Here is a 17,423-nt window from a genome sequence, read left to right as displayed (position 1 = left end):
GCGAGGGCTCCAGGCCCTGGCCCCGAGGAGGAGGAGGAGGAGGGTGCGCTGGGGTCCCACCCGCTGCAGCTCAGGTCCTGCTCCCACCCAGGAGGTGCCTCCTGCTCGAGCCATGGAGACCAGCCACTTTTGGCTCTAAAGACACAGCACTTGGGTGTCACCAGGATCTGGATTTAAACCAAAGCACAACAGATCCCATTTTCTGACACCTCTGTTGGACAAATAAGAGAGTGACATCAGTGGTGACAAAAAGCGACGAAAATTTGTCATCCTCTCCCCTGAGCCTGGTGCTAACGATATTAGAAAGCAATTAAATTCACCCAGCTGTGCAGGGCGAATCCTGACAGGTGACTAAGCTGCCACGCACTTTGCAACTTGAAAAGGGAAAATAAAAAAGGAGAAAAAGAGAAAAACACGCCTTGGGGAACCAAGAATGTATTATTTACTTCCTTATACTGGACTTGGCTTTTAAAATTGTCATAAAAGAGCCCCCTTCAGCACGCTCACAGGTCTGCTGTCTGCTACAGTCAAATGAAGACAGATTGATCCGAGTGGGATTTCTGCTGCCTCTACGTTACTAATCCTGAAAATGAATGCACAGAGCATCCTGCTCGGGAATGCAGGAGAATATTTAAGTTGCTAACAAAAGGTCATGTAGCATCATGGCTAATAGCCAAATGTCTCTGGCCACAAAACATTTTGAAGGAAACCTCTTTTGAGGGTTAGCTTTTGAAAAATAACAGAACTGCCAAGTACAAAGTAGATACACACRAATCAGCAGGAAACTGAAAATATAACCGGCTTCCATTTTCTTCTCTCTCAAAGAAAAAAAGAAAGTAGTCTCTAAAAACACTGAAAATAATTTACAATTCAGTATGTTTTTTTAAGGCAAAAGGCCATTTTCCCCCATCAAAGTCTAAGTTAACAGAAAATCGTCCAACTAGCTTCTGCAGGGTCTCTATGTGAATCTCTGACTTCAGAGGCCAGAACAAAGGTATGTGAAGCCAGTGCTTTGAGCAGAGCAGGTTTTATCTGCATCTATGGCAACAGCTCTGTCCGTTGCAGAGGCAGCACATCAGCATTGAGCTCGGCACTAAAGAGCAGTCGTTTCCCTTCCACATCAGCAGGCAGAACTTGCAGCTCTTGCCCTCAGGACAAGGCAGGTTAGACACAGCCAAGAGGAGCAAGAGTGTGGTTAAGTTTCTATTTGTTAAGTGTCTGTTTTACTGAGCAGCTTTTTGGGGTACTCAGGCAATAGTTTGCTGATTYGTGTGCACAGGCAAACACTTTAGCAGTTATTTGTAGGAACTCAGGTTAAAGGACACGAAACACCTTGCACTTGCACTCTTCAGGCAGAGATTATGCAAGTAAAGTGTTTATTTGCAAGCGTGAGATCTATTTTGCATCGCAAATGTGCCATTACACGAGTCTCTCTCCAAATGTACCATGCTTACAGTGACTCTTCACTTGCAAATTCAGAGGATCTGGAACTTCACGCGAAGACACCACTATTTTGTACAGTAGCAAACAGCCGGAGCCAGCAGAGCAAACGGGTTAGTTTAGTCAGGGCAGGACTGAACCTTAGAGACCTTGGCTCCATTCTTGCCTCAAAATGTGAGACCAAATCCCCTCCCTGGTCCTGCTCCCAGCCCTGCGGCTCCACAGAAAGCTCAGGGCAGGAGTGCCTCTCCTCAGGGCTCGTGCTCAGCCCGAGCATCCCTGGCAGAGCGGGCAGGGAAGGGGGGAATTGCTGCCATGCAGGAGGCAGCACCTGTGGGACATGGGGCAGGATACAGCATGAGGCCCAAGAGCTGCCCTAAGCAAACCCTGCTGGCCTCGATGCCCTCCAGACACCGGGTCTGCAGAGGCTGGGTCGCTGGGGGAGCAGTTTGCTGAGCGGCTGCTGGCGTCCAAAAGAAAAAGAAACGAGGAGACCAGACGGACAACGGGAGTGACCAGCGCTGCTGTTCTCCTTTATCCAAGAAGTCCAGATTGCTCAAAGCTGCATTCCAAAAGATCCCATCTGTCACAGCCTCCCGTCATGGCACGGGAAATGCTGTACCTACTGCAGACATATTCCTCTGGTAAACACAGGAGGGAGAAATGTAAATGGAAGAGGAATGACATACCCCAAGGAAATGCAAGAAGAAACCATGTCCAGGGCAAAAAAAATGAGTAGGTGAGAGGGCAATAAACACCTTTGCTGTGGTATTTAATTCCAGTGGGTTCTGTGCTTGGCTGATAGACAAGAAAAATGTTATTACAGAGTCATGTTCATTCCTGCTGGACTCCCAGAGATTGAAAGTCCAAGAAAAATTAACAATCAGAAGGAAGCACTCAAAAAATGAGTGCAATACCAACAGCAACACATAAAAATACTTGTATTTAGAAGAGGTATTTGGGGAACAAATACTGWTCAGCTTTTGTTATCTGCTAGGACTTAAGGCAGACAAAATTGCTACTCCTGTCAGTATGGAATCTGCAAAGAGAGCATTTCTAGGGACACAATGGTTTAATGGTAGAGCACTACTAGGGTGATTATCGAGGTGTAGCCAGCAACCTCAATCCCATGCACTGCATTGTCAGAAAAGGATTTCCAAGACTTGCATTGATGTGGGAAGGAAACGCAAAAATGACATCTCTGTCCACTCTGAGCTTACCAGAAAAGGTGATGTTGAAACCCTCGTAGGACATGGAGAAGTCCGAGATGAAGCGAATTTGCGCGGAGAAGTTTCCGAAGAGCCCCGCGCTGAACGGGGCCGGCAGCCGGGAGCCCGTGAGCTGCTTCAGGGGCTGCGCGAAGCTGCTGTTCTCGGTGATGAGCAGGTAGTCGTGGCCGTTCTCCAGGTGGAAGGTGTGGAAGGTGAAGAACACCCCTGTGGGAAGGAACAAGAGGGACAGGTCTCCTCAGAGGCGTTTCTGCAGCACCCTGGCTCCGGAGCCACTCCCGCTCCTCTCCCTGTAACGGAGCCCGAGGTTCCTGCACTGGTAAATGAGCAAGGAGGGAGTAATGGATTACTAAAAGCATCTTTCACGCCTACCGACATGGAATAGTAAGTAYTTGAAGGTTTTGCAAAAGCCTCCAAGCTAGGCGATTTCCACACTAGAATTTAAACGCAATTAGAAACACTTACTCCCTGGAAAATAATTCTGCCTTTGAAAAACAACAACAAAAATGCCAGCAAGAGCTTTCGGTGAGAAAAGCGAGGCAGGCTCCTGGATCAGAAGCCCCGTGACACGAAGTTAGCGAGCTGAAGCAGCAGCAAATCCTCTTTGCATTTATGTGGCCCCTTTCACGCAGGGATCGCGGCGCGCGGGGCAGGTCCCAGCGCCCGGCTCGCGCTGCGCCGCCCTCCTCAGCCCCCTGGACTCCACGGGGCTGCGTGCCGGGAATCACATCYGTGGGGCGAGCACAAGTGCTGGAGCTGCTCTTCACTCCTCGTACGCTGCTCACTACCTCTTTGCAGGCGCAGCAGGGCTGCCCGGCGCGGCGACCAAGTTACTTGGCTTAAAAGTAATGATTAACACCACAAATACTGCTTGCCTGGGGAGACCCAAGGGCTGTGTCGCTCTGCATCCCATCTCTGCTGCTTCCAGAGCAAGCACAGGAAACCTGCAGATAAGCATCAGAGGAAGCATCTCCCCCTTGATCTCTGCCCAGTCTGGTGCCCCTTGCTGATACCCAGGTGCCCCTCCCGGGCARGTGTTTGTGCGGCTCACCGCTCTTTCAGCTCTGCTGTTCCTCTCTGGGAAATATGAAATGGAAGAAAGGAAGGAAACTGCGAAGTTTTCAAATGTTTATTATTCTTACCAGCAGTACAGGTTGATAGAAAATAGCTACAACCTGTTTTGGCTTGAAGACTTGTTGAGATGCAGTGAATGCAAAATGTTTTAAGCTTTCTGTTTATCAACTGTAGATTTATATCCTCACCTTTGCAAAAGGCAATCTCAGAAACTGCCATAACATCCCTGTGCCCGAATCCCACTCCTGGGGGAACACGAGTGGAATTTGGTTCCCAAGCCTAGGGGAGAGCCCAACCTCCAGCCCTCTGCACATAACGACTCCAATCTCGTGGCTCCGGCAGCAGAGCTGCTGAAGGGCCCTCTAACCTCAGCTCTAAGGTCTAATTGCAAGTATGTTTTAAAGGATTTGTGACTGTGACTAAACCTTTACYCTGCTCTGAAATTTACTGTAGCACAAAATGTCTCTGCAAATGTGTTTTTCTAGTCTCTGTACCAGAAACAACAAAAATAATAGGTAAAAGAAATCATTTAGAATTTCTCAGATTAAAAATCAAAGTCTCTTTTTCAGCAGTGAAATACCATTCAAATCCAGCTGCTTTTAAACCCAAATTGTACAGCCCATTAGTCCATGAAGCAGATCAGAAGCTGCAGGTGCATAAAAATAGCTCTCGTACCCACCACCTTGTTTCCTGTGGGAGACTTGCGTGCTGCTCACGTGCAAGGACTTCACAAAGATCTCGAAGGGAGCGACTCACGAGGGGCTTTGGTGAGGAGGAGATTTCCGCGCTGTGTGGCAGAGCAGGGAGGAAGGCTCCTGCTGCCACCGAACGCAAGCTGCAGCATTTGCAGGATGGGGCTGTCTCTCTTCATGGGGTTTGACACATTAGACATCTCCCCTTTCATCACATTTGGCCCAAACTAGCCAACCAAAAGGTTATACAATAGGGCAGGAATAATAAATGYACTGAAAAATAGAGGGAAAAGAAAAAGGACGACAAAGGAAAAAAGGCTGTAAGATTTTAGAAAGAAAAATCAAGGCAGAAGACTGGGGTGGGGCTATCAATTCTTTCAGCAAGTGAAGAAAATGAGTCCCTAAGCCTCTCAGCAACGCTGAGATGAAARGAGCTGCCCCTGGCAGTGTCAAGCCCCAGGAAAGAGGTGTGCAGGCGCCTCGCGCCAACGACACTGGCACAGGAAGCATCACGGATCTGTGGCTCAAACTGCAGCAGATGGATAACGAATCAATCCATCAGTCAAACCCGGAGTCCTGCTGTCAATAGGGAAAAGGAGTCATCAGCATTCATACCGGAGGACTTCAGCGGGAGAATAATATTAGGAGCTTCCAAATGCCAGGCAAGACACCAGATCAGCACAGCAGGGAAACAAATTAGGTTGGGCTGAATCATTTCAGCTTGTAGGAAAGTACTTTTTCCAGAGTTGTGACTTGTTGGATGCCGTGGGTGCCAGGACCCAGCCTGGAAGAGCTGCCTGTTCGTACCAAGCGCTGYCCTTCTCCCTGGGCAGCCTGTGGATGCCTCCCCCTTGGCCCCGCTGCCCTCGCACACGGGCAGCTCACAGGTTAGATGTGGACTGGAATAAAACACTGGTCAAGATGTAGGATGCCCCATTGAGGAAAAAAATACATAAGAAATACACTAGTTGAGTATTTCAGCAGAAGCTGAACCATGACCTGAAAGAGGCCTGATCTAGGCCTGTCCTGTCGTCTGGGGACTAAACTTGCTCTCGAGGGCTGCTGCTGTGACCCATGCAGGATGACTCTGTTCCGTCGTGCTTTGGGATCAAGAGGCCACGCTGCACCAATGCTGGAAAGGGTGGGCACTGCACAGCGCTCCAGATGGGGGTCAGGAAACGGGGCAGGGAGGAAAACAGACCATTGCTGCCTGAGGAAGAGCATGCAAGGGGCCTGCCTGTGCGCCTGCCCAGCCCCAGATAAACTCCAGCATCAGGGATGAGGACATCTCTCCTTGTGTGCGCCCCTCTTTCATGATATTGGTAAATAAACAGCTTGCCTGAACCATGTGGACAAGGAAGGAGAGGTTTTCYGGCATGAAACTTGCTGATGTTCCAGCTTCTAACAACTGCATAAGGTCCTCTGTATCTCCTCCCACTGCTGTGAAGCTCCAGGAGCAGGAGGAACTCCCCTGCTCCCAGCGGAGGCTCGACTGGAAGCTGGGAAGCGCTGGGCAACGTGGGCAGCAGCTCCACCAGTCCTATGGGCTGCAGCTGGTTCCCAACCAGCTCCTGAGTAAGGTCCCTGATAAGAGCAGTGGGCGAGGAGAGCGATGCAGACATCCAGGCAAGCACAAGGATGCTGACAGGCTCCTTGCGTTGGTGCAGATGAGTCTCTTGCTTTGAGTACTCAACTCCTTGTCTCAGAATCTCATCTGCACCTTTTCTTCCCTCTTTCCAGCAAAACCTGCTAGGTAAAAATAGCTGAAACACCCAGCGGCTAAAAAACTCTCACAGCTACAATTAGCCAGATTTACGGATAAGCTCATGGTTTGGTTTGTTAATATTCAGTACTCGGAGCTGAGGCTGGAGTTCCTCAGAGACCTCAGAGTACTAAAGCCTGTGCTCACTGTGCTCAGTATCAAGCTTTTCTCAGTGTGAAAAAGAAATTTGTCCATTTCAGAATGGTTCCGATCCAAAATCTTGGCATAATCTGAAACTGTGTCACATGAAAGCGCTCTAAACAACACGCTGTTCCCTGTGCTACTTAACTGGCCCCAGCAGGATTCTTCACAGGACAGTGGAAAAAACCCTGGGCTTGTGCAGACATCCCCCCCTACTTGAAAATGCACCTCTCCTGAAGCCTTGCTTAGCTTGGTCAGAAGATTTTCTTTTGATGTTGGCATAAAAGCAGACGCCTTCAGAATTATACTTTATAAAAGAGTGTTGGTTTGCTGTGTTGTGCTTAGCTTAGCAACAGGACACTGCAGTGTCTCAGCGGAAGAGCTGAGTCTGAGGCAGAGCAGATTAATGAAGAGTGGATTGCTGCTACTCAACAGAATACTTTTCACAGCGTGTGATGGTTCCCTTAATGCACTGTGCTCTTCATTGACAAGTTTATATGCTCTAATACAAATGGGTATTGCAAAATTGGTTCATGATAGCTCCCATTGTGCTGATATCCGGTACGACTGAAGAGGGAGAGTTATATAAGAGAGCATAAAATTACATAAAGAGCATAAACCCTTCATGCTCACCCCAAGCAGATACTCATTGGATTAGGAAAATATCCCCCATCCTCACATGTAAAACCTGCACTCTAATTGTCCATGATRCAGTATCTGGCAATTTTCCACCACGACATGCAAGACTGGACTCTTTTGGGAGACTCAACTAAATAGACCTGCTCTGGTGACAAGACATCAATGCTTCTAGCTAGTAGGCAAATGAGAGCAGCAGAACTAGGACAGAGCTGGAAAATAAGAAACTTAATTCTGTCCTATGTTTGCAAATGATTTACTAAATGCTTCCCTCTGTAAAATGTTATACAGATAATGGACYATTGATGCAAAGAACAATGTGGGTGAAAGTACAACTGAGTACCAAATAYTTCTGCAGTACCATCGCTGGCTGTTTCCCTTCCTTTGGATGGCATTACTAGTGACACCGAGCATCCAAACCATCGTCTAACATTCCRGGGAATACAGTCACAAAGCTCTTTCTGAGCCTGAGGGTAACTCCGGGCACCAGCTCTCAAATCTGGAGCCATCTTGCCCTCTTAATTCTCTCCACTTTAAATGGAGTGAGATACAACCATAAAAAACCTTTCATTTTGTCCAGAATCCACGTTTGGCTGCTGGCACCAATCATCACTGCCTTGAAGACAAACTCCTGGTTTGCACAGGGAGACTGGCCTCCCATAGACTACCTTCTCCAGCCCCCAAACCACCTCTGAACTCGCTTGAAGCTAAAGCTTTCTCACCTTTCCCATGTGACGCTTCTATTGTCCACGTACAGTTTAAGTTGTTGGGGTAGAAATCAGGGAAACCCGGGGAGAGGATGGTGCCACTGGAACCACGAATGTAACCGCCACACAGAGCTGCAAAACAACCAGACAGAAAGAATTAAAACCCCATCATAAAGAAGATACCCTGAGCAGATGTTCTCGCATCCTTTAGAACTGCTGCTCTGGCTGTGTTTGACATACCAAGGGAATGTCAACCAAGGGAAAACCAAGGGAAAAGGCTGCAGGAAGCTGCAGGCTCTGCCCCGYGCACGCAGTGCGGCCGCGTCCCGCGCGCGCTCCCCGCTCCGCTCCTCACCCTCGCAGCTGGGCAGCGGGCGGCTCCACTGGAAGTTGGGCTCGCACTCCAGGGCTTCGCTGTCGCTCAGGGTGTAGCCCGAGTCGCAGCTGAAGGTGACCAGCGCGCCCACGTAGAAGTCATTGCCGTGGCGCTGCCCGTTTACAGGAATGCCCGGGTCTAAGCAGTGGTCGGACTGGAGCTTCACAGCTGCGGCAAACAAACCCCTCGCATGAGACCCGGYGGCAGAGCCCGCTGCAAGGTGCCCTTACAGCCTCTGATCAGCTCTTTCCTCCTACAACCTCTAAATCCTACTSATGATCCCCAAGGAGCGAGGATGGCATGGACACAGGAAATCAACTCTGCTTCCTTCTATTAATTACATTCTGTAGATGCTAAAATAAAAAATAACCCCTCCTAAATAATCAAGATAGACACAGGGCAGAAGCTGCAGCTGAGTTGTACCAGCTTTGCATTCTCCACACACGTCCCTGTAATAACGGTGCCTGCCTGCAAGGGGAGAGGCACCTGATTGAGCCCTTTGTGCCGCGGGAGAGGCCAAATTACAGCAATAACTGCACTTACTTTCATAGCGGATCTGAAAGCCTATGTCAGAGTGGCTTTTGTCCGTGGTGAAGAGGAGGTAGAGGAAGTTGCTGGTRCTGATGAGGAACTGGGGCACCTGAGTCCCATCATAGACACCTATCAACGGGGAAGAGTAGGACCGGCCGTCTCGCACTTCCAGGGTGTCATAATTCACCTCAGTTTTAAATCTGAAATGGGCACAAGAATATGACTGTGAAGAAGTGACATCTTTAATTTTTTTTTTTTTAATCTTGTAATTCTGAATGGGTCCTAAAGACTAGAAGCAGCATGGGTCACACGATAATATACAGGCCCAGTTCTACTGCTTGATCTTTGCTTGCCTGAGCATYGCAGAAATCATTTCCTTTCCATACATTTTACTTTTTTTCTGATCTTTTATTTGCTTCATCTACTGATGCAGTAAGGCCTTTGTGTCAACGAGTATCTTACCCTATGTGAATCTCTCTTATGCTGCTTAAGACAGGTTTGATGCAATGGATTGGGTTCAATTCCTGCCACTTGGGAGAGGTTGCTTTCTCTGTCACAGCCTTTATTGCCTCTCTGCTCGTTTCTACTTCAAGTTCTAGGAGGGACCAAAACGGGAGCTGTATCTACTGTGCAAGTGCAAACTGTCCTCCACRTCCTGCAGACGTGTTCCCAGGATGACAGCACTAACAACAGTACCTTCTAATAATTAATTCTCAAACATACAGACCACATTCAAAGAGGTGCAGCCTGCTCGAGCTGTGAAAGCCAAGGGAAGGCAGGAGACCAAGGACCCCTGGGTCGGGGCAAGCCCTCTTGGCTGCTGCCTCCCTGCTGGACTGGGCACAGGGGTGAATGAGGTCTCTCTGTCTAGAACAACACTGCAAATCTACAGGAACCAGTCAAAACAACAAGGGAAAATCATAATTTCCCACTTTTTTTTTTTTTTTTAAGTATCTTGCAAGCAATTTGGGAGAAAAAGAAGAGAGAGAAACTCATGCAAAATACAGCAGTGACAAGGGTTGGTTCATCCCCTCTCCCAGGGGAACGGCCATAGCTCACGAGCGTGCAAGGACTGAAAGCAATCGTGAAACCCGTGAACAGCGATCTGCAACATCCACAGTGACCACCTGTCGAACGTGATCTTGATGGGGTAGCCCGGCTGCGCCTCCACGACCCACGCGCAGTTCAGGGAGTCCTTGTAGAATCCAGGCCAGCCGGGGGACAGGATGGTCCCGCTGGGAGACGTGAGGTGGCCCCCGCAGGGCGCTGCGGAGAGGACAACAAGTCAGGGCAGAGGCACCGGGCGAGGAGGACGGCCCTGGGCACGGCGCCGTCCTGCCACGCGGCAGCTTTTGGGCATTGTTGTTTCTTGGAGGTTAAAACCAAAGAGAGCAGCTGAACTCAGCACTGGCTGGAAAGCAGCCGGAGCTCAGATTAAAGTTAAGATGCAGCAAACTGCTCTCCTAACTGCGGGAGAGCCGGCCGCTTGACCTTGTGCTCTAAGCGGAACAATAATTATTAGATATAAAACAAGAGAAAACTGCAAGGTCAGTGTGGATTTCAGGAGCTGCAGGTGCACGAAAATCTTTCACCTCTGTGGTAATTGAGTCATGGTTTTTGACCACAAGGGACACCATGAGATTGTGGTGTTTATTCCACGTTGCAGTCCCTCGTGCCATCAGTGGAAGCTGAAAGAATGTTATTATCCTTCCTGGAGAAAGGACGCTGGATCAGTTGGACCACAGCTAAAAAATCCTAGAGCCCTATCTGCAATATTGAGTAAGAAGCTCCTTTCTTTCCCCAAAGTTCTGTAAATTCCTGTTAGGACTTCCATCCCTCTTTGAACTCCTTTTCAGAGCTTCTTTCCCATTAATTTCTTTCAAGCACAGTATTTCAGATCCATATACTTCCTTCTTTGTAAAAAAGGCTAATTAAAATGTACACGTAATTGAGTGCGCATTGAGGGGTGAGTCGAAGAGATAACCACTATGATCACAGAGAGAACAGCACAAGTTAATGGCATAAGGTTATCAAAGCTTTCAAAGATAAAAGCTGATAAAAAGTGTATTATTTAAGATATGCTTCCTTTCTACTGGAGATAAACTTAAAGGCTCCCACCAGCGAGCGGAAAGGAAACTCCAATCCAACCTATAGATATCATCAACTGCTTTCAAAGGCAAAGTTATACAAGAATATAAAAACCAACTTCCTATTGTTAAAAGTTATTGAGTGCAAGGGATATCTGCTTTTAATTTGGAAGACAACAGAATAGATCCTGCACTTTCTGCTGATCTGTTTTGAGAACAGATGACCAATTACCAGGATTATTTCTCAGTATTACAGTACATTTGTAATTCAAATTGTAAATATCAGTGCATGGCATCAATTCTCTGAGAACAGAAGGCAGAGCAAGATTTTTCATTTCTAACAAGTGCTTTTCATTTCACTTCTGTTTTTCAGGATAGAAGCTTTAAAGACTTTAAAGGACTAGGAGAAGCTTTGAAAATTGTATTAAAGCATCTAATTCAACCCATTTCCCCCATCTCTGGGTGGAAACTCATAGCTGTAGCTGCAAAGAGCTGTAAACGGCAAAATTTCTGGTTCTCAACTGCCAGAATCCATTAAAAGGGACTGAAGGACCACAGTGACAAAAATACATTGAAGATGACTCTGTGTATGAATTTCTGCAGCAACGAGTTCACTGTTCTCTTCACTGTAACAATCTGTACCTTTTGCTTCTTCTATTATATGAAGATTATATAATATATTATATATACATCAAAAATCAGGACTGAAAAAGTTATCTCCATGCATCTCCCTTTCCTTGTTCTGCTGTTTTTCCCAAGAGTTGCTAGGACGAGTGCATGTGCAGACCAAAAAGCAGCATATTARAAGTTACCTTCGCATCTGAGCACTGCGTTGTTCCAAACCACGTTCCCTTCYTTGAGGATGCAAGTGATGGTCTCGGAGCCGTGGGTCCTGATGAAGCCCTCGTCGCAGAGGAAGGACACGGAGCTGCCCAGCTGGAGGCTGTCACCGAAGCGCTTGCCGTTCACCGGCACCCCGGGGTCAGGGCATTCGTTATGCCTAAACGCTAGGAGGAAAAGAGGAAAGGATGCTGAGCGCCTGGTTTCCTCCTGCCCGCTCAGATAATAAACATGTGGGACCACAAACTTAGGAATTAAATAATATTTTCCCAACCTTGCTATGGAGACTACCGGGGCAAATCTAGTGTTGCACAGACAAGGTAGCCCATGGCAGAAATGATGCCTTCACACCTTCCCTAACCTGCCGAACCCACTCCTTGTGCTCCTGTATCTGACCTGCAGCAAACGTGGTCTCCTGCCTCATACCTCAATTGCAAAGGAAAGGACAGCGAGGTGTCTGACCAGGGCTCAGGGGTTCCCTTTCAGTACTTCAAGCAGTCAAACAGATTAACCCATGTGTACTTAAAGAGTCATTTACACAGGCAGAAAATTAAGCCTAAAAATGTGGTCTTTGGGGACAGACCACAGCTCCCACCACAGGTATTTAACATTCCAYAGGCTGATCCTGCAGAGCACCCACCAGCTTTCTGCATAAGGTTTCTCCTCCTAATTTATAGGCTCTAGAACTTAACCCCGGGTATGTGATACTACCACACAGAAGCCACTTCATCTGATGAGACCTCAGCTCACTGGAGTGTGGCAAATTATTTCTCAAGACCTCTTTTTTAAAAAAAAATAGCAGATTTGCAATCATAACTAGAAAGGCTATTAATTTAGCTGTGCCACTAAAGGCTGTTATAATAAAGTCATTTATCATTTCTGCTGAATAGCTTTAATAAAGCCCTTTAAAACATTATATGACAATGCAAGGATAAAATTACYATAGCATTCACTTTGAGATTTGAAGATTGGACTTACAAGAAGCCAAATATATCCATGGAAGTTTCAATACTTATGAGATATTTCTATACCAATTCTSAAGGCTTTGTATACCTTCGCATGTCAGTAAATGATGGCTGATTAAAACARCCATCCACGATCTAAAAGCACCTCACAACCTGCATCAAGAAGCCCACAAAGGATCCTCACCTCCATGGGCAGAAAGACGACACAGGCTGGGGAAGCAGAAAGCTTGTGTCACAGCAAGCTGGTGCTAGATCTGAGGGTAGACATCCTARCTGCACCAAGCACAGATAATCTAGGGACAAATAGTACCTGTCACCACTGCATAACTAAACTGCACAGTTAAAGAAAAACTTGTGCAACAARCTCTCCGCTTAAAATCACTGGGTGTTTTTTAGCTTAATCACCCAACTGCAAATACAAAGCAATTTCCCTGATACTAAGACATGCTCTGGATTTGCATTGATTTCAGTGAGATTAGATCCTTGTCTGTTTTTTTTTCCTGAGAAGAAATTGGAGCTTGAAGTGCAAGCCAAAAGAGAAGATTCTGCACTTACTAGTGAATGTTATATTGAAGCCTCTTTTCTCCATGGAGTGGTCGGTCTGGAACTCCAGCCTGGCAACGTGACCACTGCTCGTCAGGGAAGAGGGGATCTGGTTTCCTGAGAAGGTCCCCAGCACCGGAGACTCTGCAGTCCCACCATCCTTCACGGCTAGGAAATCAAACTGAGGCTCCACATCAAAATCATTGAAAGCCAAGTGAATTCGGCTTTCAGGTTTAGCTATAATTAACCAAACACAGTGCAAGCTGCTCCCGTATTCCTCAGGGTAATTTGGTGACAGCACAATCCCAGACGGGGTGGTGAAGTTGAAAAAGCAGGAAACTGCAATGAGAAATCACCATCAATCATGCAGCACAGTGCTCCTACAAGCTGATCTATCATGTTCCCCCCTCCCTCTTATCCCTGGAGCTGCATAATTCCCGCAAATTCACAATCACTTTGCTTCTCAAAGACAATTAAAGAAAGGAAGGTCTCAGTGCTCCATTCACTGCTGGCTGTCAGTGATTTGTTTGCAAAGGGAAGAAGCGCCTTCAAAGAACTCTCCAGTTTCCAATTATGGCCAAGTTGCAGTTTTCCAGTCCAGCAGAGTACTGCCCCTCTTATAAAGCTGTACATCCATACCTATGTATAGATATTTGTACAGTTTTAATATAGAGACTGTCACTCAGGTGGGAATTTGGTGCTGTGCAGGTGAATTCTGCTGCCAATCACTAAGAGAAAGGCTGCACAGACACCAGTGCAACTGAAATGGGACTGCAGCTAGCGCACAATAAAATTAGCATGAAGCAAGCTGGCTTTAGCATCAACGCTGTTTTCTGTGGTGGCTAGAATTCAGCACAGCCTAAAAACTGGATGTGACAAATAACTCAGCTTGCTTCACGCTGAGCTCCAGGTTTCTCTGTTTTAACAGTGTCCAAGTTATTGAATCTCAAGCACTAGATAAATTGCTGAGATGCTTTTGCAGGCAGTGCAGACTTGTGTGGAGTTAAAAACCATGCACAAATCTGCACTTTTTTAAAATTTATTTGCTAAAAGCCATTTTCGCTCAAGCTCAACAGACACAACTGTGCACATGGGCAGTCCCATTGAATTTAGAAACACTCCTCATACACAGAATATCCTTACTGTGCATTAGGTATTTATATGATATGGCTATAAATTGTCAGCTTCTTTGAGAAGGAGCTGTGAGCCAATCTGCATCTTTGTCCATCTTCTTGGGCAGCTGTTTAGGCCTGTGCCATATGAGTCCTGAAAAATGCATATTAATATTTGGKTTTGAAAGCAACATTGCTGTTCTGTGCAGTGACAGCAGGAGAACCTTCTCGGGCCTCTCCACTGTGATYTGGCCGGCTGCAATCTGCAGCTTGAGCACTCGGTCAGCTCCCTTTCCCTTTACAAATAAATCACTGACTTTGCTGCGCTAGCATGGCGCCAAGAAGAGGTGTCAAACTAGACCATCATTCTCAGGAACATAATTAAAAGTGGTCTTAAAATSAAGTTGAGGGGAAAAGTGCATAGGGAACAAATCTTTGGCTCTCAAGGGTTTTCAATATATACTGTATTTCAGCTGACAAGGTCCATTAGTTTCAGAAACAAGGCTACCATCTAAGTGGTACCTACAYGGCGCTTTTGATGCTTTAAGCACGCATGGTCTACTCATCTCCCCACCACGCACCCAACACATGCTCGGAGTAGCATCTGTACAATCTAATTTCTGCCAAAAGACACTACAAGTAAGCTGAGACTGGTTTTACTTYGGCATTTATACAATTATTTGGTTCAACATTCACCGGCCCTCTGTTATTTTCTGTCTTCCTTTAGCTTCAACACTCATTGGTTTCAGATCCACCGAGACAGACGTTGCCAGACTTTATCAAGGCTACGCGCTGCACAGTCGGTTTAAAGACAGAAACCGCGGAACATCCTCAGGATTTTAGCTCTTTACTAGGCACAAAAGTATCAAGGGATGTTGTCAAATACATTTTGGTACAACCTGCCTAGGAAACAAATACATTCGCACACAGAGAAATGGAAGCAGGAGGTGCCTCACCGGAGACAGGCACCTCCTGTGGTTTTATAAAAGTGGTAGATTAGAGAAATAYGAGAGAACAGTTGAACTAAAAAGGTGACAGACAGCTGAGCATTGTCCTTCTCATGCTGCGTGGCAGATGGATGTCACACATGGCGCGGAGGAAAGCGGCCCGAGGAGCCAGCGGTCACTGCAAACACAACCACCAGACACAGGGGTCAATGCAGCAGCCCGGGCCCCTGCATTAGGAATATACCTAACTTGAAAGCCTCAAAGCTAGGCCACTGAATTAAATATTATGGTTATTCTTAAATGTTACAAGAAGTCATTCTACTATGTGYATGGGTATGAAGCAATCGCTGTCGATAATTATTATTGATCAAATAATGCAAAGCAGCAAGAAAAATGCTTTTATCAAATACAACGGGATAAATCACAACAGAAGTCCGCAGAACCAGTGGAGTACCCAGAAGAGCCAACGAGACACATCATTACAKGAGGAACGCAAGATATTTAACCAGTCTTCACAAACATTAGTAAGAATTTGTTTTTAGTTGGAGCAGGAAAACAGTGAGGGAACAGCTCATGGCTTGTCCTGTAAAGTCAAGTGTCCCATCGTCCCAGCACTGATGCCCGCGACCAACAGGAATGGGCAGCTGGACTGTTGTTCTGCTCCAGCACAGCTGYCTGAGCCTGCGTTTGCAGCCAGGAGCTAGTTCTGCATTCACCTAGCGAAAGCCCAACTTGCTGCTCTTTCCTTTTGTCCGCCTTCAGCAGCTCCTGCCTCCACGCACARAGTCTCAAGCCTCCTTGGAGGAACATGCTCTCCCCAGACACGTCACCTTTGCTCTTCCTGCGCATGAAAAACCAGGGCTGAAACTGGGGAGAGAACATACCTGCAGTGCATGGGAATGGGACAGGCAGCACGCTCAGAGCTGAAAACAAAGCAAGGAGTCACTCTAGTAATTTCAGTCTCCATAGAAACAATAAAATCATGACTTCTCTCCCATTTTTGGATATGCTTCTTCCCACAGCCTCTAACACCAGGGCCAGAGACCTCCCCAAGCCCCTCACTGCTGCTGAGGGACAAGGGCTTCGGTGGGGCCGAGCAGCTCACCAGGATATCCTCATTTTCCTGGTTCTACAACTGCTGACGAACTCGGGGACCAAGTGACACCGAGGAGGAGATGGGCTCCTCATCGAGCCAGATAAACCTCAGCTCCTCTCAGACACRGATGCCAACCAAAACGGGACAAATGAACGGAGGAATGCTGCACGGGAAGGCGCCCGRATTGCTGCTGGGGGCAAGGCCCCGTGGGAGCAGAACTGGAGCACTGCTGCTCAACACCTCTCCAAGAAGGGCAGAAGGGACTAGTTCACAGGCCTGTAACACCCAGAAGTCACAGAAATGGAAAATTTCATGGGCGCTATACCAAGAATGGCTAGGGAGAGCAAGGGGGCAATTATAACACCACCTCTTTAATTGAGAAAGTACTTAAGTGCTTCCTTGCCCAGCCCAGCACTTAAGCAAACATTTAAATCTCAGCGCTTTGATGAACTGAGGCTGTAATGCAGAACAAGGACTTGGAAGGGAAGTGGCCTGCTTAATTTTAAGAGCAGAATGGTCTTACACAGCTGCAACCATGAAACAAGGTTGTTAACAAAAGCTACAAATCCCTTAGGCATTGAGAGATCATGGTAATCCCTGCTTCATTTAATTTGCTTCTCTGGGTCTCTGCAGCTCAGGGGAGAAGCTGAGGATAAGGAGCACTTCAGCACTGGTTTACTTGTTTGAGCCCATCTCAGGTCAAGGGCAAGCAAAGATGTTAACGGGTCACGACAGACACACGTCTCTACTTGGAGCTCACAAATGCACCAACCCCCTCAACCCTGGAACCGGTGGCAGCAGGAAAAGAGCCATTTTCTGCTGTCTGCCCAACAGCAGAGCTCCCCTGGCTGCCTCGCAGGGCCTGGCAGGCTGCACTCAGCGCTGCTAAATCCCTTTTCAGACTGGCCTGGCAGAGCAGCTGTGCTTCCACAGGACGTTATATCAGTCTTTTACAAAGACACCAAGCAGCAAAACGGCTTGGAAGTAAGAATTAATGCAATCCCTATACTTGCAAAAGTCCCCAGAAAGCAACTGCACTTGTAAGCAGGTAAACAACATCATGTTATAGCTGAAAGAAAATGCATTTGCAGGAGGAGGGAGGAACATCTTCCATCAGCACTGCAAAAAGAAGACTTACTAATAAAGGGGAAGCAATATGAGGAAAACATGGTATCACTTTTTTGTCAGTGGAAGAACAGGAGCCTCTCTATTGCAGTTTAGAAGTCTTAAAAGTATTGTATTGAA

At 47.1% G+C, this 17,423-nt stretch overlaps 1 protein-coding gene across 1 annotated transcript in view; it reads right to left on the bottom strand.

Moving 5' to 3' along the window:
- The window catches only part of CSMD2 (CUB and Sushi multiple domains 2), a 239,970-nt gene that overhangs the window by 90,194 nt on the left and 132,353 nt on the right, over window positions 1-17,423 (bottom strand). Inside the window, exons 14-20 of the mRNA XM_026043490.1 lie at window positions 13,036-13,362; window positions 11,488-11,682; window positions 9,716-9,854; window positions 8,601-8,788; window positions 8,037-8,225; window positions 7,697-7,813; window positions 2,661-2,876 (exon numbers count right to left, since the gene is read on the bottom strand). Of these exons, the coding sequence (XP_025899275.1) occupies window positions 2,661-2,876; window positions 7,697-7,813; window positions 8,037-8,225; window positions 8,601-8,788; window positions 9,716-9,854; window positions 11,488-11,682; window positions 13,036-13,362 (1,371 nt within the window). The remainder of the gene's footprint in view (window positions 1-2,660; window positions 2,877-7,696; window positions 7,814-8,036; window positions 8,226-8,600; window positions 8,789-9,715; window positions 9,855-11,487; window positions 11,683-13,035; window positions 13,363-17,423) is intronic.

The sequence above is a fragment of the Nothoprocta perdicaria genome, unplaced genomic scaffold, assembly GCF_003342845.1.
Source record: "Nothoprocta perdicaria isolate Ctin4 unplaced genomic scaffold, notPer1 scaffold_33, whole genome shotgun sequence".
NCBI lineage: Eukaryota > Metazoa > Chordata > Aves > Tinamiformes > Tinamidae > Nothoprocta > Nothoprocta perdicaria.
This window is presented reverse-complemented; position numbering and strand designations above follow the sequence as displayed.